At 40.5% G+C, this 21591-nt stretch overlaps 2 protein-coding genes across 9 annotated transcripts in view; one reads left to right on the plus strand and one right to left on the minus strand.

The window, feature by feature from the left end:
- SLC12A6 (solute carrier family 12 member 6) overlaps positions 1 to 15286 on the plus strand; it is an 88594-nt gene extending 73308 nt beyond the window's left edge. For all 5 annotated transcript variants that reach the window (XM_049613269.1, XM_049613268.1, XM_049613267.1 and 2 more), the window contains 12 exons: positions 396 to 514; positions 1919 to 2017; positions 3701 to 3820; positions 4605 to 4709; positions 5126 to 5294; positions 6802 to 6997; positions 8002 to 8171; positions 9332 to 9463; positions 10057 to 10164; positions 10378 to 10562; positions 10952 to 11085; positions 12021 to 15286. In XM_049613269.1, the coding sequence (XP_049469226.1) occupies positions 396 to 514; positions 1919 to 2017; positions 3701 to 3820; positions 4605 to 4709; positions 5126 to 5294; positions 6802 to 6997; positions 8002 to 8171; positions 9332 to 9463; positions 10057 to 10164; positions 10378 to 10562; positions 10952 to 11085; positions 12021 to 12112 (1629 nt within the window). In that variant the 3' untranslated portion in view covers positions 12113 to 15286. The remainder of the gene's footprint in view (positions 1 to 395; positions 515 to 1918; positions 2018 to 3700; positions 3821 to 4604; positions 4710 to 5125; positions 5295 to 6801; positions 6998 to 8001; positions 8172 to 9331; positions 9464 to 10056; positions 10165 to 10377; positions 10563 to 10951; positions 11086 to 12020) is intronic.
- On the minus strand, positions 14867 to 20495 carry EMC4 (ER membrane protein complex subunit 4). 4 transcript variants are annotated; one of them, XM_049613272.1, is made up of 5 exons: positions 20296 to 20495; positions 19788 to 19902; positions 16204 to 16357; positions 15752 to 15912; positions 15396 to 15522 (listed from the first exon to the last, which is right to left on the minus strand). In XM_049613272.1, the coding sequence occupies exons 1-5, from the start codon at positions 20379 to 20381 to the stop codon at positions 15487 to 15489; spliced, it is 552 nt and encodes a 183-aa protein (XP_049469229.1). In that variant the 5' UTR covers positions 20382 to 20495; the 3' UTR covers positions 15396 to 15486. The 4 variants fall into 4 exon arrangements, with proteins under 4 accessions (XP_049469232.1, XP_049469229.1, XP_049469230.1 ...); XM_049613273.1 differs by having other exon boundaries at positions 20273 to 20352; XM_049613274.1 differs by having other exon boundaries at positions 19780 to 19902; positions 20273 to 20352.
- Between the last annotated feature and the right edge of the window lie 1096 nt (positions 20496 to 21591).

Below are 21591 nucleotides of genomic sequence, written 5' to 3' on the forward strand. Positions count from 1 at the left end.
AAGACCTGGGTTTTTAGTACAAAACCCTCTAAATCTCTATGAGGGGTGAGTTTATATGTGAGTGGGTAAAGGTATTTTTAAAAATATCACAGTTGGAGTTTGGGTTTGGGGTTTTTGTTTTTTGTTTTTGTTTTTTTGAGAGAGAGAGCGTAAGCAGGAGAGGGACAGGGAGAGGGGAATGGGGAACAGAGGATCCAAATCAGGCTCTGCGTGCTGACAGCAGCAAGCCAAAGTAGGATGCTCAACCGACTGAGCCACCCAGGCACCCCGAAATATCAACAGTTGTTAACACCATCATCTTTCATATATCTGAAACTGTAACATGGAAGAGTCAGGGAGCATTGACTCAAACACTCCCCACATTCCTATGTCTGATATTTCCCTTCTCTGTACAGGTTTTTGGTCACAGCAAAGCCAATGGGGAACCTACCTGGGCTTTACTTCTAACTGCCGCCATTGCAGAGCTGGGAATCCTTATCGCCTCCCTGGATCTTGTGGCCCCAATTCTTTCTATGTAAGAGCTAGTTCCTCTCTTCACTTTTTCTTGCTTAAATGATACATAATACATGTTGATTTCCATCAGGTGTATAACAGTTGTGGTAAAAGAGTGAGCCAAGTACTGGTATAACTTCACCTAAATAGTATATATTGCTAAGAAGTTTTGTGTAAGGCTTTTATAAATTGTCATGGTTTCTTCCTACCTGCATAACTTGAAAAGTTCTTTGCCTTCCTTTGTGATTCATCATCAACTGGTTGTAGTTTTTACTGCTACTGTTAGGTTGGATCCTTTAGCTGGGACTTAGTGATGACTTAATACCTACCTGGCACTGGGCAGCATGCTAGGAATACAGAGGTGAATGACACAATCCTAAGAAACTGATGATAGATAAAGAGACCAGTGATCTTTGTACAGTGTGATGAGAACTGTGGTAAAGGTGAACAGCGTCATAAGAACTCTAAAGGGAGGCACCTAAATGGACTGAGACTCAAGAAAGGTTTACTACTTGCATCTTGAAGGAGGACTGGTGATTAACTCAGCAACTGGATAGTGAGATGTCCCAGGCATGGAATGTGTGTGAAGGAACTGAGGAATGAGATAATGTAGCACATCTGAGGATTGAAAGTAGTTTGGCTTAATAGAATGGAGGGTGCCTGTTGTGAGCTAGCTGAGCAGAGAAGTAGGTAGAGCCAGGTCACAAAAGACCCAGAACTTTTACCTGGAGGGAGGGAGTGATCCTTTGAGAAGGATCAATTTTTATTTATGGTTTAGAATGATCAATTTGGTATAAAAGATAAGTGTAAAGGAGGCTAAAATTGAGCTGGGAATGAATGCTAACTGGAAGCTTATTTAACTAATCCAGCAAGGAATAAATGAGAGCCTGAACAGAGATAATAGTAATAGAGATGGGAAGGAGGGAAAAGGTTTAGAAATGTGTAAATAGGTAGAATCCACAGGACTTGATAAGTCAATTTGGAACAAGGATGCGTAACAAAGAGGACACTGGGATTTTTCCAAGAACAACTGGGTAAAGAGTGGTTGTGTCTTCACTGAAGGAGAACACAGGAAAATGAGCAAGTTTGTGGGGAGAAGTTTAAGTTTCTCTACATCCTAGTCTTAATCAGGGGTTAGTGGGCTAGAACAGAGGCTTAAATACAACACAGGTCTCCATTTAAAATAACGCCCAGTGGCTTCGTCAGTTGAGCATCTGACTCTTGGTTTTGGCTTAGGTTCTGATCTCACAGTTCATAGGTTCCAGCCCCACATTGGGCTTCATGCTGACAGCATGGAGCCTTCTTGGGATTCTCTTGTCTCCCTCTCTGTCTCAAAAATTAATAAATAAACTCAAAAAAGTAAAATAACCCTTGAAGAATCATTTTACAGTAATATTCATGCCTCTTACTTTGTTTAATCTGCCAGGTTTTTCCTCATGTGTTACCTCTTTGTGAACTTGGCATGTGCCTTGCAAACATTACTTCGAACACCCAACTGGAGACCCCGGTTTCGCTACTACCACTGGTAAGTCTGCTCTTTTTCTTCTTCTTTCCCACATTTGGAGAGAACCCATCATTGAACTAGGAAACTAGGAGATTCTGGGTTGTCAATATAATTTTTCTTGGTCAGCCATTCCATACTGTTGCGACTTGCAGTGCTTACCTGAATTTCCACCATCCTACCATGTTTTCTTCATAGGTCACTTTATAACTTCTAACACCCACTTGAGGATAAAGATCAAAACTATGAAATAAATATTTCCAGCCTGCTGCATTCTTCAGGTTAAACCAACCTACCCTTTGCAGATCTGTTTTCTGTTTACCTCTTAGCTAAGCACTGGACTTCATCCCTTTCTATCTTTATTCTCATACTGGCATCCATTTTCATTCTCAAACTCTCTTTTGACAGTTTCATTTAGCAGGTAAGAGCACGAGCTGTAGAGTCAGATGACCTTAGCTTAATGTCAGCTCTACTGTTTCATAGCTTTGTAACTTTTAACAAAGCACATAACCACACAGAATTCAAGTTTATTCATTTGTAGAATGGGACTGATGGTATTACGTATCCCACAGGGTTGCTTTGAGATGATCTGAAGTGCTCAGCACAGTGCCTGCTACGTGGTGAAACTCTCAGTGGAAACGTCACTACAGCCGCTACTGCTGTGTTGGCATCTCCTCAGTCCTAAAGGAGTCATTACGCTTTTCGCTGCCATCCCATCTCTTCCTCATTTCTTTTCTGTCATGGCTAAAGGTTCTCTAATAGCTCCCATATGGACCTGTTGCTACATTCCTCTTTGCTTTTTCTTTGACCCTTTCCTGGCTTTACTTACCAGTGATGAGCAGTAATGTGACCTTTATCTGGCAGAAAATTAGATCCTCACTGATTTTATCGCCTCTAATCCAATTTCTAGCTTTAACCTTAATCAAAAGTTCACTGTGAACTTTTTTGTGTTGCTATTTTGCTTTTGTTTTCTCTTTATCCTGTTTTTACTGGAGCCTAATCTTTCCAGATTGAGCTCTCCTGCTCATTCTTTGAGATTCATCATAGAGCTAAGAAGTTCATTCTATACACAGAAGAACTGCAATAAACATGATTGTTCACCTAATCTATTTGCTTAAAACAAGCATTTTATCATTCTCTGCCATGTTTCTCTTACGTAAAGTAAGAAAACTAACACCAGCTTTCCTTCAGTGGGTTCTACACGTATGCTAATAAACATTCATAAGGTAAAGATCAATATCCACATGAAATATCTACATGAAATACTTTTTTTAGAGATCATCACGTTAATAATTCTGACTATATGCCCCTCCCTGTTTCACCTACTAGGTATTAATTATCCTCACAACTACAGATAACTTTTGTTGAATCATGGTTATTTATATGTTTTTCCAGCAATGGGACACATCAGCACAAAGGATGGTTTGGGCCTCAGCACAGGCCACGATAAAACAACTATAAAAATTGAGAAAAATCATTTAGAAACTTTTATAGCAATTTGACATTGTCATAGCATCCAGGCATATAGTAATTTTTCTAACAAATCCTTTTTATTGGATTTTACAAAAGTTCACTCTGCAATATATTAGAATTAAAAAATTAATAACAATTTCTCACCAGTTTGAGAAGCACCTCTAGCATAGGCTTCTTTTTTAGTTGCTTAGGAAAGCACTTTTTTCGTTTGTGTTTTTGTTTTTAATTTTCTAGGGCCCTCTCTTTCATGGGAATGAGTATCTGTCTGGCTCTGATGTTCATTTCTTCCTGGTATTACGCTATTGTAGCTATGGTGATAGCTGGTATGATCTACAAGTACATCGAGTACCAAGGGTGAGTTTGTGGATGTGACCTTGATTACTGATAAAAGTATCCACACCAACTAGTTTGGTTAGAGCCAGCCCAATGGAAATTGAGTTAAGGATCCAGATAACCTCATTCGTCTGTAACTAAATTTTGTATCCCCGACTCTCCTAGCCGTCTTACAAGACACAAGCTTACAGATACAACAAGGGGAACCTATTGAGAAAATATGAACAGATCAGTGAAAAAAAATGACTAAAAGGACATGTCGAAATAATAATGATAAGTATGAAAGTATAACACAAATATAAATATTTTTGCTTATCGCCTCAGTCAAGGTATTGTTTTTGAAATGAAAAAGAAGTTAATTCTGAAAAACTGTAACAACTAAGACTTCAGTAACAGTTTCCAAAAATTAGGAGTAAATAACACTCTGGTTCAGAAGATTACATTGAGTTTCGCTTTCTCTCCATTATTTTCAGAGTAAATTGAACTTTGGGTCTGCAGTCATTTAATTCTCCAAATTGCTGTTTTACATTATTGCTTTTAACAGGTACATAGAAGGACAAATGAGTGATCCTTCCAGCCTTTATTTTGAACTATTTATTGTGCAGTGCAGTCCATCACTGAAGGGCAGTGCGGATCTGCTTATAGCGGGTTCATTATGTTAATAAAGAGCATTTAGTTAATATGAGTTTAATTTTCTGTCTTGTGCATATGTTACTTTTAGATAAAGAAAAAATAAACTTTATGTTTTGAAATTGTACTTCCTGTAGTCTAAATCTGTCTCTACTCTTTTCTTTTTTTCTCCCAGAGCGGAGAAAGAATGGGGTGATGGAATCCGTGGGCTGTCCCTCAGTGCAGCCCGATTTGCTTTGCTTCGGCTGGAGGAAGGACCTCCACACACTAAAAACTGGAGGTAAAGAAATCAACAGAGCCTAGTGGTGTGGTGTTTGGCACATAGTTAACACACCCAACCGTGTGCTTCAGGATGACAGGAAAAGGAATTGAGGTGGCTCAGAGAACTGGCGTAATATATCTGTTTTGAACAATTCCAAATCCTTCATCTTGATTCCCTTTTCTTCTTGTGGTGTCTGATCTAGACTTCTACCATTTTTATTGTTTGTTGCAGATTGATCAATCTGCAGTGATACTGGGAGGATTCAAAATCACTATACCCTCATCCTGTCCTTTCCTTTCCTTTAATCTCTCCCTTCTGCCCAGTTACATGTTTTATCCAGATCTCCTCAAGTAAATGCTAGAATCCTCATTCTGTTCCCCAAACCGAAAGTCTTTTCTCCTTCCCCACCCCCCCTCCTGCCAACCTCTTTACAGGCCTCAGTTGCTTGTATTGCTGAAACTAGATGAAGACTTACACGTCAAGCATCCTCGCCTCCTCACCTTTGCTTCACAGCTTAAAGCAGGAAAGGGCCTCACTATTGTGGGCTCTGTTATCGTGGGGAACTTCCTGGAGAACTACGGGGAAGCTCTAGCTGCTGAGCAGGTAAGAAAGAGTCAAGGCCTACTGACTTAGTGGAATGTAGCTTATGGTTTTGTGATGTAAAGTTATAAGATGTTGTATTTCTAAATTAATCCCTTTCCTGAGTGATCCAGGTTGTTTCCTTCTTGGTGCTTGCTTTCGAACAATCATATTCTCCCAAATAATAAGATGAACCAGAAAACAGTAATTTATTCTTTCCATTTAGAGAGCACTACTGGGGCGCCTGGTGGTTCAGTCAGTTAAGCATCCAGCTCTTGATTTTGGCTCAGGTCGTGATCTCAGGGTTCATGAGATCATCGGGCTCTGTGCTGACAGCATGGAGCCTGCTTAGGATTCTCTCTCTCCCTCTTTCTCTCTCTCTGCCCCTCCCCCCTTCAAAATAAACAAACATTTAAAAATAAAAAGCACTACTAAACTCTTAAGATTATTAAGGCTGAGCACTGTTTCCAAACATTGGTTGAGTTAGGCCTCAGAGAGGTCCTTTAAATAAGTCTGTCCCTTGAACTGTGGAGATGGTTCTGGTGACAACGAAGAGCGGTAAACAACTTTTTTTCCTCCTTAGCAGTCTACATGGTATTGTGAGCAAGATTCCTTTGCTTTACTTCTGATTAACTGCCAAGTATTAGCTCTCCTTAAAGAAGAAAGCAGTTTTCACTCTAATGCTTATTATAATTGATAGAACCAACCCTGTTTGGACAGATGTTCAATTACATTTCAAAAATTTTACTGGGTTGCATTTTGGAATACTTTGAAACCCTAAAAACTAGAAATAACGAAGAAGCATTAGTCCAGGATGATAAATATAAATAAAAAGCACAAGATTGGAAATCAAGAGACCTTGCTTATATTACCCTAGCTGGCTACACCACTGATGTAATCTGTGCCTTTGGGAAAATCATTTCTTCTTTCTGCACCATTATTCCCTTCACCTTTCCACCGGGAGAGCAGAGTAAAAGTAAATGAAATATTATCTCCAAATTGGCCTGAATAAATAATAGTAAAGCAAAGACAAGTGTCATCAATAATCATTTTTAAAATATCAAAAAAGATACAGAAATAGGAGAAACCAAAAAGAAAACATACCTGAAAAGAAAACAAAATTCTTAAGTGAAACTGAATCATCAGATTGAATTTCTAGTAATATGAGTCAGGGTATCATGGCAATTGAGGAAAGAAGGAGATCATGTTTACACTCACCCTAGTCGGTTAAGAAATAATATTGAATATTCGCTTTGTGAAGACCCCTGTTCTTGATTTGTCTTGTATGTTACGGAGAAGGAAAAAGCAGAAACTCCCTATAGTCAACCAGCAGTATATGTAGTAAGCATTTAGAGAAAAAGGCAAAGGATAATGAAATTCCATCGGATTAATTTTAACTTTTTGGACTTTTCTGTAGGAGATATGGTCTGATGCAGAGTTTGTTAAAGAGGAGGAGAATATAATAAGGAGAAGAGTAATAAAAAAAAAGGTTCAGTGTGAAGCAGTTCAGTGTTGAGGTTCTCTTTTCCAGACCATAAAACATCTAATGGAGGCAGAGAAGGTGAAAGGGTTCTGCCAGCTGGTGGTGGCGGCCAAGCTGAGAGAGGGCATTTCCCACCTCATCCAGTCATGTGGCCTTGGGGGCATGAAGCACAACACCGTGGTGATGGGATGGCCTAATGGCTGGCGCCAGAGTGAAGACGCTCGAGCTTGGAAGACTTTTATTGGTACAGAACACTTTTCATTTTATCCTGAGGGCCCAAAGGAGGGGATAGACCTATATCCCTGTTACCTTAACCCCACCCCATAGCCTCCTAAAGTGGAGACTGTGCCATTGTTGAAGCAGAGTATTATAAGGGCACGTAAATGACTGCTAACAGTAATAACCTTACTCTACTCACCCCTCCACCTTTACCTTATGTTCATGAATTGTTTATCTCTGTCATGTATTATGTTAGGAGTTATTACTGAAATTGCCATATTTTCACTTACAGTCTCCTATCATTGACATTCTCACAGGAATTGGAAGGATCGTCTTTAATCAAAATCTCCAAAATTCACATATCCTGCCTCCTCCCCAGAAATGTAGTGATCAGAATATATCTAGTAACATAAATCATGGTTCTGAATCTAATTGTGTTATTCAGGTTTTTCTCAATGATTGTTGTTGCTCAATGAGGTATAACCTACTATGTAAACAGAACACCTTGCTTAAAGAAGTGTAAAAAAAAAAAAAAAAGTAAGGGCACCTGCTTCGCTTAGTCAGTTAAGTGTCCACCTCTTGGTTGCGGTTCAGGTCATGATCTCATGGTTCATGGGATCAAGCCCCATGTCAGGCTTTGTGCTGACAGCTCGGAGCCTGCTTCAGATTCTGTGTCTCCCTCTCTCTCTGCCCCTCCCCCACTCGTGCTCTTTCTCTCTCAAAATAAATAAACTTAAAAAAAAAGTGCAAAAAAAAGCATTATCCTTGGGGCACTTGGGTGGCTCAGTCAGTTAAGCAGCTGACTCTTGATTTTGGCTCAGGTCATGATCTCATAGTTCATTAGATCAGGCCCCATGTCAGGCTCTGCACTGGTAGCTCAAAGCCTGCTTAGGATTCTCTCTCTCCCTCTCTGCCCCTCCCCTGTGCTCTCTCTCTTGCTCTCTCTCTCTCTCAAAATAAATAAGCAATATGACATGGTGGGAAGCAAGGCAGGCCTCTCTGTTGATCCTGATTCTGTTTTCTCCCTAGGCACAGTTCGAGTGACAACTGCTGCCCATCTGGCCCTGCTGGTGGCTAAAAACATCTCCTTCTTTCCCAGCAACGTGGAGCAGTTTTCTGAGGGCAACATTGATGTGTGGTGGATTGTGCATGATGGGGGGATGCTCATGCTCTTACCATTCCTACTTAAACAGCACAAGGTATTTTAGACACTTTTTGAAAAAAGTCTATCTCCCTTAATTAAGTTTTGTCCTGGTTCACTAGACAGATCCTTCCTCTTTGATTCTATAGTGTTGGGGCTTAGGATCAGAAGAGTTGGGGATTATTCTTAGCTTTCCCATGATCCCAGTTTCAACCTTATGAGAAATGGTTTTGTAGTTGGTACCTACCTATTTCCACATGAAATTCAGCAAATTAATAAAGTTCCATATGAGCCGCCGGAAAAACATTAACAAATGAACACATCTGTTAAAAAAAAAAAAATACCAAAGTCTCTCAAATACTGGAAACCTACATACAGGTGTATGGGTGTGTGTGTATCTCATATACATGCTCAGGGAGACTGGGTGGCTCAGGCAGTTAAGCATCCAACTTCGGCTTAGGTCACGATCTCACTGTGAGTTGGGGGCCCACATGGGGCTCTCTGCTGTCAGTGCGGAGCCCGCTTCGGATCCTCTGTCCCCCTCTCTCTGCCCTTCCCCCACTTGCACTTTTTTTCTCTCTCTCAAAAATAAAAAAATAAACATTATAGATATGCTCATCCTTTGGTAAGACTAATTAAACTGAAATTAAAAATAGTAAGGGGCGCCTGAGTGGTTCAGTCAGTTAAGCGTCCAACTGTGGCCCAGGTCATGATTTCACGGAGAGTTCGAGCCCTGCGTCAGGCTCGATGCTAATAGCTCAGAGCCTGGAGCCCACTATGGATTCTGTGTCTCCCTTTCTCTCTGCTCCTCCCCTGCTCATGCTCGCGCGCGCTCTCTCTCTCTCTCTCTCTCTCTCTCCCCTTCAAAAATAAACATTCAAAAAAAAAAACTTAAAAAAAAATAGTTAGCTATTATAGTCTCTGGTACCATCAGTATTCTACCTGAATACAGCACCCTCTTAAGGTATCATATATCATCTTTTGCCAGTTTTTTTCTTGTTAGAAAATTAAGAACTTCTTTAAAATGTTTTAAATGTGTTTCTTAGTCAAGCTTTTGCCCCAGTACCATAATTTAGCAAGTAAGAAACTGGAAACAAATACCCTGATACTACAGCAAGGTTGTCTAAAACAAAAAATGGCTTGCATTTTAGGAAATAATTCTTTTTTTTTTTTGCCTTCTTGCCTCTCACTTTCCATTTCTGTACGGTAATTTCTCAGGTGTGGCGAAAATGCAGCATACGGATCTTCACAGTAGCCCAGTTAGAAGACAATAGTATTCAGATGAAGAAGGACCTGGCCACCTTCCTCTATCACCTTCGCATTGAGGCAGAGGTGGAGGTGGTGGAGATGGTGAGAAAGGGTTTGAGATCACAAAGACCACCCTTCCCCCACTTCCTACCCTGTCTTCCTAGAGCTTTTTCTGGTTTGGGAACTTGTTCAGCTGCAAATGTGAATTAATCCCTTAGTTCCAACAAACCCCTAATATAGTGATCGAGAGAAGTAGACTATGTATGTGATGTGTATTTGGTGGTGTTTTTAATTTTTGCTTTCTTGGTTGTGACACATTCTTTGTATTTTGGCCAGATTCTTGTCTGCTTAATACAGGTTTTTTTAAATTTTAATTTATATACGCGTGGTAAAGTCACACATAGCTTTTTGTTTTGTTTTGCTTTAATAACCTGGCAGTAAAAAAAAATTTTTTTAAAGTAGAGTTTGTGCTTTGGAAACATATGTAATGGTTAGCTTATGGAAGACTCTCAGGGCTTCTATATTTGATCTACAGTCCATAAAATTACATAGCTCAGTGCCTGGACAAAACAGGAGTGAAACTTAGGTTGATGTTGTGATACTTTCTCTGGTTTAGTGAGTGGAAAAGAAAACGTATGGCTGATCTTTGTTTCTCCTTTGTGCTTATTGCCTATGCTGCGTGTGATCCGTGGCAGCATGACAGTGACATTTCAGCTTATACTTATGAGCGCACCCTGATGATGGAGCAGAGATCCCAGATGCTCCGGCACATGCGACTGTCCAAAACCGAGCGGGACAGAGAGGTGAGACCTTCCTGTATTCATTGAATCCTGGCCCTGTGAAGTCTGTCACTGAAAGGGATGATCCTCTATTGTTCTCCTAGGATGACAGATTCTTTCCTTCCCACTTTATCACTTCTTCCACTGTAACCCTACATTATTGTTTGAAAGTAAGTGAAGCTGAAGCATGAGAGAGATTTGGGTATAGAGGTCATAGCTGTGTTGGGCCCTCCTCAGGCACAGTTGGTGAAAGACCGGAACTCAATGCTGCGATTGACCAGCATTGGCTCTGATGAGGATGAAGAGACAGAAACCTATCAGGAGAAGGTGCACATGACTTGGACAAAAGACAAGTACATGGCATCCCGGGGACAAAAGGCCAAGTCGATGGAAGGATTCCAGGACCTGCTTAACATGCGTCCGTAAGTTTTCCAACTCACAAGCTTTTCACATAACATGGTATCCCAGTCAGTGGCACACATGTGACTTTGCCTGGATACACAGGATAAAGTCTGTTCATTCCACACCAAATACAGCCATCTGTTATTTCCCTGTGCATACCAGCTACCAGTTAACATTGTACACAAGCTAACCACCCTTCTTCCTCACCATGTTCTGTTCCCGGCATAAAACAAGCAAACGTTGAATGAGAAAACCCAGGCCAGAATATTAAAATAAAGAAATCATTTGTTCATTGCATTATTCATAGTCGTTGCAAAAAAGCTCTGTGTCTCAAGGTTTTTAAAGTTAACTGTATGTCTAGCTTTCTCTTTGCCTTAACCACCTCTATTTCTCCCTTCCACCTGCCCAGGGACCAGTCCAATGTGAGGAGGATGCATACAGCAGTGAAACTCAATGAGGTTATAGTTAACAAGTCCCACGAAGCAAAGCTTGTTTTGTTGAATATGCCAGGGCCACCTCGAAACCCTGAGGGTGATGAAAACTGTATCCTTTCCAAGAGTGGAGTTATCAGTAAGGAAAATCTTAGCCTGTTTCTTAGATGAGACCACTAGGTAACCTTAAAAGTCATTGTCTGTGCCCACATTTCCCTCTTGAGGAGGGAAGGCTGTTAAAAGTCGTAGGCAAGGATTCTTACAAAGTAGTGAGAGTAATCTCCTTTTGGGGAGGTGGGTGTATGTGTTCTCTCTGAACCCTAAAGAGACTTTATAGGTGGTAAATTTGCATCATGACTTCTAATATTTCATGGTATAGAACCCTTCCTGACAGTCCTAGAGACAGAGTACCCACATCCTTTCTCCTTTTCAAGCTCTACCCACTTTGCAAAGCTCCTGTGGATGGAGTTAGGGGAGAAGCAGTGGAGTGGAACCTCCTCCAAGGGGAAAAAAGAGATAAGGGTTTTTCCTCAGACCCTCATCCCAGGATTGTTTTCATGGGGCCCCTTCAGAACGGCAATGGTGTAGACTGGCCCGTTTGCACCAGTACCACTAAGCAAAAAAAGATTAAGAAAAAAAGAATTGGCAGAAAAATCTGACTTGAGCAGCTTCACTTAGAAATTACTTGGGTTCTCTCTAGCAGTCTTCTAAGCTGCCCTGTTGTGACTTTTTCTTCTTTTTTGGCTTATTTTGCTATGTGGTATGAACATGTTATTTGTGGTTTTCCTCCAGTTTTTTAAGTAACGTTTAGAAAAAAATCTAACAAATAGAGATCTTGTATTATATATGCAAAGGGACTAGATTCCTGGATTATTTCACAGGGTTAAATGGACTCCAGAGTTCAGATCTCTCCAATTCTTAGTATATAGTAAGTAAAACAAGCATGTTGATTTTGCAAGTTTGTAGTCAGATAAACCCAGATTATCATGTCAGGTTATAAAAATGTGCTTTTCTCCCACCTGTTTGTCTCCTTGACAAATTCTGAAGACATGGAGTTCCTAGAAGTGCTCACCGAGGGACTAGAGCGAGTCCTCCTTGTCCGAGGTGGTGGCAGTGAAGTGATCACCATTTATTCATAATCTACTCCTGAGTGACTCTGCTTGGCCTCACCTTTCCTAAAAGGCTTCCATCCTTCGTGGAAGTGCCAGCTCTTTACTACTACTCCCATCAAGTAGGCCTGGGTTCTGTACACATCACACTGAACTCTTGACAGGCTGAGCCTCAAGTACTTGTGCAAAAAAAGTACAAATAGTTCTGCTCTTTGCTGTCATATGATCTGCCATCCTTACAGAAGAAGCAAATATTCCCTCAACATTGGAACACTGGTCAAGTCCTAAAAGCCATGTCTGTCCCAGTTGAAGTCAAGTTAGAATTAACAAGCTAAACCAATAAAAATGAATTGGCAAAAGGGATGCTAGAAATTCAACTGAAGACCGAAAGCAAGTACAGGTCCAACATTAAAGGGAAGTCTCAGAAGTCATGGTCCAGTGATGACACCATGGGGGTAACAGCCAGAGGACACAGCTTCATCATACTAAAGAAATCACAGCCAAGTATATGGGGACCTAACATCCTTGTGGAGATAACCTGTGGCAAACCAAGATGAAAACCTTTTTTAGCTAATTTTCTTTAATGAATCCACTGTTCTCCAGGACTCTGATTTTCTGTTAGGGTACTAATATACAAAAACTGACACATGGCTGCAGCCTTTACTTCTTCCTCCAAAATAAGATTCTCCCCAAATACCAGGTTTAAGTACATATACTATGTTGGTGTATATATATATATATGTGTGTGTGTGTGTGTGTGTGTGTGTGTGTGTGTGTGTATGTGTATACACACATATATGTAGGTGTATATATATGTATATATATATGTGTGTGTATATATATACGTATATGTGTGTATATATACACGTATACACACACACACACATATATGTATCAGCTGGTTCTCAAAATCGATTCTGTGGTTAAGATTGTAATACAGGCATTATTATCCTGGAAATTGTTTTTTAAAGTTGGAGTGGAAAATTTTCTTTCAGGTTGTGTTCAAATGGCCAAATTAAGGTAACTCCAAATGGTAGCTGTTAAGATCTACTGAAACACAGTCTGTGGTTACCTATGCGACAAGGGCAAACATTAAAGTTGTTATCTAGGAAACCTAGATGATGATGCATAGTGCCCAACAGTTTCTCCTCTCCCTTTTTTTTATGCCCTCTGGGTTGGTAGGCAGGCATAGGTCAAAAATCAGGAACAAACACTAGGAAGACTGGCTGAAATCCTTCCCTAAAAGCGTTGGACTGTCTTTTAAAGGGGGAATCTAGCAATGGGATTTGAAGTTCCAGAGCCATACTCCTTCCATAGTGCCAAAGATTGAGCTGCTGCTCCTCTCCCTACCTTCTTCACTAAAGTGGCATATGATTGGCATTGGCCTGATTCAAGAAACTTCTCTTTCACTAAGAATCCTGTGGACTCATTTCCAAAGCCATAGCAAAGACTTGAGGCACTCACCTAAATGCCCACAATATGAGCAGTTTTCTTTTCTCAATTCTATTCTTGTGACTGCAGAAACTTGGCTCTGAACTAAGAGTATCCAAGCCAACAGTCCTCTGCTATAACAGTTGTTTTCAGAAAGCTCTAAATGTGTCAAGGAAATACTTGTGCAAGCTTAGCTTTTTATTTGCTCATTTACTGGTCATTAAAACACCTGGCTTTCAAGCATAGGGAAACCACCTTGAGTAGTAATTGCAAATATGTGAAATGTTCATTTCTTTTATAGGATAAGTATTTAGAGAAACTATCCTAACTGTATTCATGACTGATTTTGAATCACTTTATTAATGATAAATAGTGCCACTCTTTTTTGATTACCCAATAGGATTTGGAGGAAGCAAACCTAGGTATCAGCAGACTATTCATTTGACTGTTACGGGGCAGAGGAGAACTCTTCAGTATGGCTTCAGAAATTGAGTCATTTTGTTCCCTTTGCTCTTTTTTCAACCTCAAGACCCAGTCAGGGTAGCAAAGCAGACACAATCTTTAAGTCTTTTTCCTGCTCCTTCCTGCAGAGGGTAGAAGCATTGTTTACAGTTTCCACCGTAATACTCCATTGTTGAATTGAGTCCACAGTAGTGGAATAGGTTCCTTAGGACCCAAGATATTGACACCCCAGTCTTTAAAGGTCAGCCTACCCAGGAATTCCTCTACATTTACACACATCCTCTGGCCAAAGTAGTTGATCTTTTTTTTTCCATATAGAAAAAATATGGGCAGAAAACAAGGTTTTAGAAGAGCTTTTTGTGGTTGGAGCTCTATAAGAATCTTTTAAAAGGGATAACAGAGTTAGTGGCTACTAATACAGCCGCTACTTCAGCCCTTAAAACATACAATCACCATTATGTGGGAAAATGGTTATTAGGCCAGATTTAAACTCATCTCTGTCTACAGCATTTCACGTCCGTGTGTTGCTTATGTTGTTTGTCTGCAAAGTGTCTTGTCTCTTCTAATCACTGCAAATAAAGCAATACTGAAAACTTGATAAGAGAATGCACCTTAGGGGAAGGGGCTTTTATGTTTCAAGAAGGAAGAGAAAGGAAAGACCTCTTCCTGCCTTTTGAGTAAGAGTCAGCTTTTAAGTCTCAGCTATGATTTACCAGGGCAGATTATGACAATATCCATTCTCCAGATCCTGGCCCTCTGCCTTCTAAAGCTATCCTAAAAGCTGAGGCTTGAATTGCAGCATCTGCTTGACAGATGCCAGGTTCCTCTTGGCAGGGGAAAGATCATTACTGTGTATCTTCCTTTGCCTCAGATGGCTGTGGCCCCGACTATCCCGCCAATCCTCACGCCCCCTACATGTGTTAAAAATCCATTATTGTGGATATTAAAGTAGCGATTACACTGTAAGCATATTTACGTGCCCTTTTTGTCTGGTTTATTTTTCTTTTCATCATGTATAATCTGAATCCAGCATTAGTTTCTTACATCTTCCACAAATGTCTCCAACAGAATTTTTATGTTCCAGCTTGTGTTAAATAGAAGTGAAATATTAAGGAAAATAGATTTAAGGGAAACTTGTACAACTTTTTTTTAAGCATTGTTCTCGACCATTTAATTTATTGAAAGGAGCTGCTGCTGTGGTTCTCGATTTAGCAGCGGCCATTCTTTTGTTTACATAGAGTTACAGTTTTATTTGTTGTTTTGCTCTGTACTGGAAACATAAATAAAGTTTTCTACATTATTTTCAGTCAAGGGTTGTAGTATGGTTTCTTTGTGTGTGTAGTGATACATACTTGTCTTTCTGGGCCTCACCATGGAGAAAAGAGAGCTTTGGGTTCTTGTTGGCATGAGTGATCATGTGAAGAGTTAGTATGTGAAGGAGGAGCCACTGGACATGAAAAGGTTGTAAATGGGATCCTGATACAAAGGCACCAGGTACTTCTTTCTCAGGTTCACAGAAGCAGTCCACCACCACTGAACTCCATCCTCTGAAACAAGAAAAGGTGAAGGGTTGTTGAACTAACTCCTGGAATCAAGTACAGTTACTTTATTTAGTCACAGGCTCTATTTCACTTTATCCTTAAAAAATAACAACTTCCAAACTCCCAAGGAATCTTATTTCTTAAAAAATAAGCTCTAGTACCAACTCAAATCCTCCACCCTCAAATGGGTCAACTATTTACAACTGCCCCAAATTTAACTTTTCTTTTGGCTTACCTCAGGGGGCTCAATGAAGGCTAACCAATCTGATGCATGTGTAGGCAACAGTCCCATTGACTGGCACTTATAAACAGCCAGTGCCAAACCCATGAGGTTTCCAATGAGATATACCAAACCCTGCAGAAACTTCTGACTTGAACTTTCTAGCATCTTGAAAGCTGTTGAGAGAACAAACCAAGTTTTTTTTCCCCAATATGAATCAGGTCATTTATTAAAACAATATAGACCCAAAGTAAGAGAGCAAATAGGACCATTGAAGGTGAATAAAAAACCATGATAAGTTCCCTCCCCTCCATGCTGCCACCATTATCATCACCTCCCTGTACACCCCCCTCCACCCCACTGGCAACTAGCCAACAGCAGTACTAAAGATTTTCATGAGTTTCACCTAAGAATATGTCTCCAATTCTTAAAACTTAAGGAAGGGTTGTTATATCAAGAATACTTACTGGCTGAAATGGCCATAAGTGCCTGAATGGGCCGCCAAGCCATCATACACACCATCATAGTAGGGAAGATGGAGATAGTATTGCCTGCCATGTACATGATGAAGAGGTTCATGGGAATCTGTTTGAGGGGACCCAAGGCGATATCCCAGCAGCGCTAAAACAAACACAGTTTTGTTTTTTGTTTTTGTTTTTTTTTTTAAGTTTATTTTTGAGACAGAGAGAGACAGAGCATGAACGGGGGAGGGTCAGAGAGAGGGAGACACAGAATCCGAAACAGGCTCCAGGCTCCGAGCTGTCAGCACAGAGCCCGATGCGGGGCTTGAACTCACAGACCGTGAAATCATGACCTGAGCCGAAGTCGGCCGCCTAACCGACTGAGCCACCCAGGCGCCCCAAAATAAACACAGTTTTAACTGATGATCTGTATCCTCCGTCCCACATTTGTCAGATCACTGATGTTAAGGTGAAGTGAACACAATTCCCAATTCTGTGCTTCTGAACCGACTCCTCAGTTCCACCACTTTTGCCCTTCTCCGTGTTGCCACAAGAAGCTTTCTCTTCCACTAAAGATAAGGCATCCTCAACATTTGTAATATTTTTCCCCATTGGTTTTCCAGATGTTATTTTCCCCCCATGATCTAACTAAAAAGAAAGACTTCCCTACTTTGGTTCTTGTACTTCTGCATCTATCATTGTCCCATCTACAACTGAAGAAATAGGTAAATCCACAAGATGGGAGTTAGCACATCACAATCAATAACTAAAAAAACAAACTGACAAATCAAGATATTGAAGTCCTCGGGGTGCCTAAGTGGCTCAGTTAGTTGAGAGTCCAGCTTTGGCTTGGGTCATGATCTCACGGTTCATGGGTTCGAGCCTCGCACTAGGCTCTCTACTGTCAGTGCGGAGCCCGCTTCAGATCCTCTGTCCCCCTCTCCCTCAGCCCCTCCCCTGCTCACACGCTCTCTCAAAAATAAACATAAAAAAGAGGAAAAAAAAGATACAGAAGACCTGAATGACATTAACTTAACCCAACTGACATATACAGAACATTGCACCCAACACCTGTAGAATTCACTTTCTTTTCAAACACACTTGAGACACTTAGAAAAGCTGACCACTTGCAGAGCCATGAAGAAAGTGTCAGCTCACAAGAACCCAAATCCTACAAAGCATGTTCTTTGCTTATGATGCAATTAAGCTAAAAGTCAGTAACAAAAAGAAAACAAAACTCCCTACATGTTAGAATTAACAAATGTATTCTAAATAATCAACAAATCAAAGAAGAAATTAAATACGTATTAGAAAACTATTTCTCTTTTAAAAATTTTAAAAAGCTTTTATTTTAAATTCCAGTGAACATACAGTGTAACATTAGTTTCAGATGTACATTATAGTGATTCAACACTTCATACAAGGTGCTCATCACAAGTGCACCCAAATCCCCATCACCTATTTAACCCATGCCTCCACCCACCTCCCCTCTGAGTCTGTTTCTTGGTTTGCACCTCTCTCTCCCCGCCTTTTGCTCATTTGTTTCTTAAATCTCATATATGAGTGAAATCATATGGTATTTGTCTTTCTCTGACTTATTTCTCTTAGGATAATACTCCTTAGCTCCATCCACATTGTGCTCGGCATCTATTTCAAGAAGTTAGAGAAAGGAATAAAGCCCACAGAAATGAGAAGGAAATAAAAATGAGAAAAGAAATTAATGAAATTTTCTTTAAGTAAACAAAGCTGAAGGCATTTTTTTTGAAGATTAATAAAATCAATACTGGAGAGCCTGACGAAGGAAAAAGAGATATTTTACATTGTGAATAAAAGAGGAACATCTCTATAGTTCTTGCAGTGTATTAAAGTGATCATATTATGAACTTTGGAAAATGGATAAATTCCTAGAAGAACTACCTAACAGCATAATATATTAGATTGAAATTTTAAATAGTCCTCAAATTGTTTAAGAAACTGAATCTTTAATTAAGCCCAGCTGGTGTTCCTTGGAAAATTCTAAACATTTTAGGAAAAAATTAAGCCAATCTTATACACACTCTCAGAAAATAAAAAATGATCATTCTGCAACTCATTAAATGGGGCCCCATAAATACCAAAACCTGACAAGAACATTATGAGAAAAGTTTATAGATTGATATTACTCCTGAAACTAAATGTAAAAATCCTAAACAAAATATTAAGTAAATCTAGTAATAGAATATATCACTATGCATTGAGCTTATTCGTGTTAAAAGAATAAATGGCCATATTTGTAAGCAGTTCCTGATGTGTCACTTACATAAAAGATCACTTATCTTGGAGTTTAAAGATCAAACCATCCATACAACAGAAGTGTTCTAAAGTATAATAATCTACCTGCAAAATCAGGCCATTTTAATACTTTCATGTTACTCATAATACTACAATTTGATGTACCAAGATGAAAAGTGATATACTTATCAAGAAAGGCACTGATACCAGCTGTCATTTTCATGTTGTAAAAATCACTGCATTTCATGAAATGAAGATCATTTGGTATTGAGCAATATTAAGGCTGAGATGAAAAAAAGTGCCAGGTTGTGTTCTAGCTGTCAGGAAACAAAAATCTGCTCTCCTGGAGCTTACCAACATAAAAAAGACAGTTGATAAAGTAACTATATCATATACATGAATGATACGGGAAAAATATAGGAATTAGGAAAGGATAAGTAGGAAAACAGGATAGGGAGTGCCATGAGTAGGCTTCACTAAGAAGGTAATTTTTTTTTAATTTTTTTTTTAACGTTTTTATTTATTTTTGAGACAGGGAGAGACAGAGCATGAACAGGGGAGGGTCAGAGAGAGGGAGACACAGAATCTGAAACAGGCTCCAGGCTCTGAGCTGTCAGTACAGAGCCCGACGCGGGGCTTGAACTCATGGACCTTGAACACACGGACCGCGAGATCATGACCTGAGCCGAAGCCGGACGCTTAACCAACTGAGCCACCCAGGCGCCCCTACTAAGAAGGTAATATTTGAGAGACCTAAAGGAGATGGGAGAGCAAGTCATAAAAGTATCTGGGGGAAGAGTATTCCAGGAAATGTAGGAAAGTCTGAGATGGAAGCCTGCCAGGTATATTCAAGAAGCAGCAAGGAGGCCATTCTGACTAGAGTGGAATGAAGAACAAAGGGGAAAGTGACAGAAGATGAAGTCGCTCAGACTCGAATGATAGGTAAGGTAATAAATAGTAATAAGTAACAAACTTTCTCATCTGTTGTGAGGATAAAGCCAAAAGGATATCTGACACATTGGTTGTGTCAGGGAACTAGAGTTGTGGTTGTAAGGGAACTAGAGTAAAAGGAGGGCTTCAGCTGTTAGGCACAGGCACCAGTAGATAATTTCCACCTACTTTCTTACATCGTTCAAACGCCTTTTGTTTTTCCAACTATTAAGCACTTTTACTACTGTAAATTAATCTCAATCAGCTTATCTACCAATATTGGGGTTAAGACTCCTACAGTAAGTCAGTCATATGCTGCCTAGGAGAGGAGGGTGTGTGTGTAGGTCAGGACTGGCCTAAGAACTACTGTGACATCTATACCTCTGTACCTTCTCCACCAGAATCCGGTCTGTCTCCTGCACGCTGGTATCAGGCACTTGCTTGTCCAGGTAGCCAACAGGGTACAGCGAGTCTCCCTGGCCACCGCCCCGGTCACTTCGGCTCCTAAAGAACCAAAGCAGGAAACTAAGGCTGCAGCCTTCCACACTTCAAATCCCACATTTCCTGTTCTATTAATCATAGGAACAAAGAGCCTCAGATACACCTACCCAGATTAGACCAAGCCCTCTCGTGGGTTCGTCAGACCTCTGTCTATTACATATAAACATCCTTTGATGTTTATTTGTTATATTACATATATATGTAATATGTTTTATTACATATAAACATCCTTTGAACATTAGAAACTTCCGCGGCAGAGAAGCCACTAGCTCCCCAGGAGTCGTCTTTATGCCACCCGTCCTTTTCAGAGAGTTGTGCCTCAGAGATCAGTCCCTATTCCTCTGCGGCAGTACTGGGGTGAAGGCTCTGTTACCTAGCTTGGCCGCTGCTCCTCACCTGCTGCCTCCTCCAGGCCCGCTCAGTTCAATGGCCCACTTGAAGCGCCGGCCTCGGTTAGCCACCAGGCTCCCCTGGGCCGTCATGGCAACGGCCACCTACCAAGGCTGCAAAGCTCCTCACTGTAAAGCGGGCCGGGACCCAAGCCCACCGACACCCGCTACTTCTCTTACTCTTCAAGCCCGCTTCCGGCGCGTAACGTAAACGTCACTTCCACCCGGAAATTGGCGGACGGAGGGTGGAAGAGAGAGTCCTTGGAAGTGCAGAAGGTGGGTGTCGTGAAGGTCAGACTGTACTTAGCTCCGAAAAACGACCCCGAGCGCTTCCTCCTCTCTGAAGAGGCCTTTTGTGTGTTCCCTGACCTCTGAGGTGCCCTTTGCAGAGGGAAAGTCCTTACTGACCCTGTTAGGAATTGAAGCCTAGAAATCCTTCTTGAGCTCCTACGCTCTCCCGGGAAGACAAGATTCAAATCTGCGTTAAAACCTGTATTCACCACGGGTTGAGTGACCTTGAGCAAGTTATTTAGTAGCTTCCGAGTATTGAAAATCCCCTCCATGTCTCAGGAGCTTTGTGTTGAAGAAGTCACGTTAACCCTGCGCGGTAAATAGTCCTATGCTCATTCCGCCCAATGCTAGGAGGCAGTGTAGAAGTGGGAAGGCTCGTGGGCCTGAGATACAGATGGCCTTCTTTTGAATCCTGGCTTCTTTACTTATGTGACTTTGGACAAGTTAAATCTTTTGTGTTTCAACCTTTTCATATGTAGAAGTTGGATAATCTGCCTACTTTCCAGGGTTCTGAGGTTAAATGGAGTGCCCGCTACGTATGCATCATTTTTTTTAATTAAAAAAAAAAAAAAAAAAAAAAAACCACAATAGTGATTGGATTTTGTGTTCAGTTGTATACTTATATAATTTAACCTGATGTTCGATATTTAAGTTGTTTCCCGTTTCTACCCCTTTTATAACCATTGAATGTGAACATTCTTGTGTGTGTTGTATTTCCTTAAGTTGAATACCTAGAAGCACAGTTGCTGGATCAAAGACTATGCACATTTTTAAGGAATTTTCATTTTAAATGCTCACTAGCAAAATCGCACCCATTTGCATTCCACCAGCTTTATAATGTGTTTTAATTGGTGGTTTGAAAATGGTACTGTATTTTTAAACTTTTTTTTCTTTGACTCCCAAGTTACTTGATATAGTCGGCTTAGGGGTGAGGGAGGAGGAGGAATGAGGTGAGAATATAATCAAGAGCTAAGATTGAAAAGGGCCAATTAAAGAGTTTGGACCCTTGAAG

This window comes from Panthera uncia (genome assembly GCF_023721935.1).
Source record: "Panthera uncia isolate 11264 chromosome B3 unlocalized genomic scaffold, Puncia_PCG_1.0 HiC_scaffold_1, whole genome shotgun sequence".
NCBI classification, from domain to species: domain Eukaryota; kingdom Metazoa; phylum Chordata; class Mammalia; order Carnivora; family Felidae; genus Panthera; species Panthera uncia.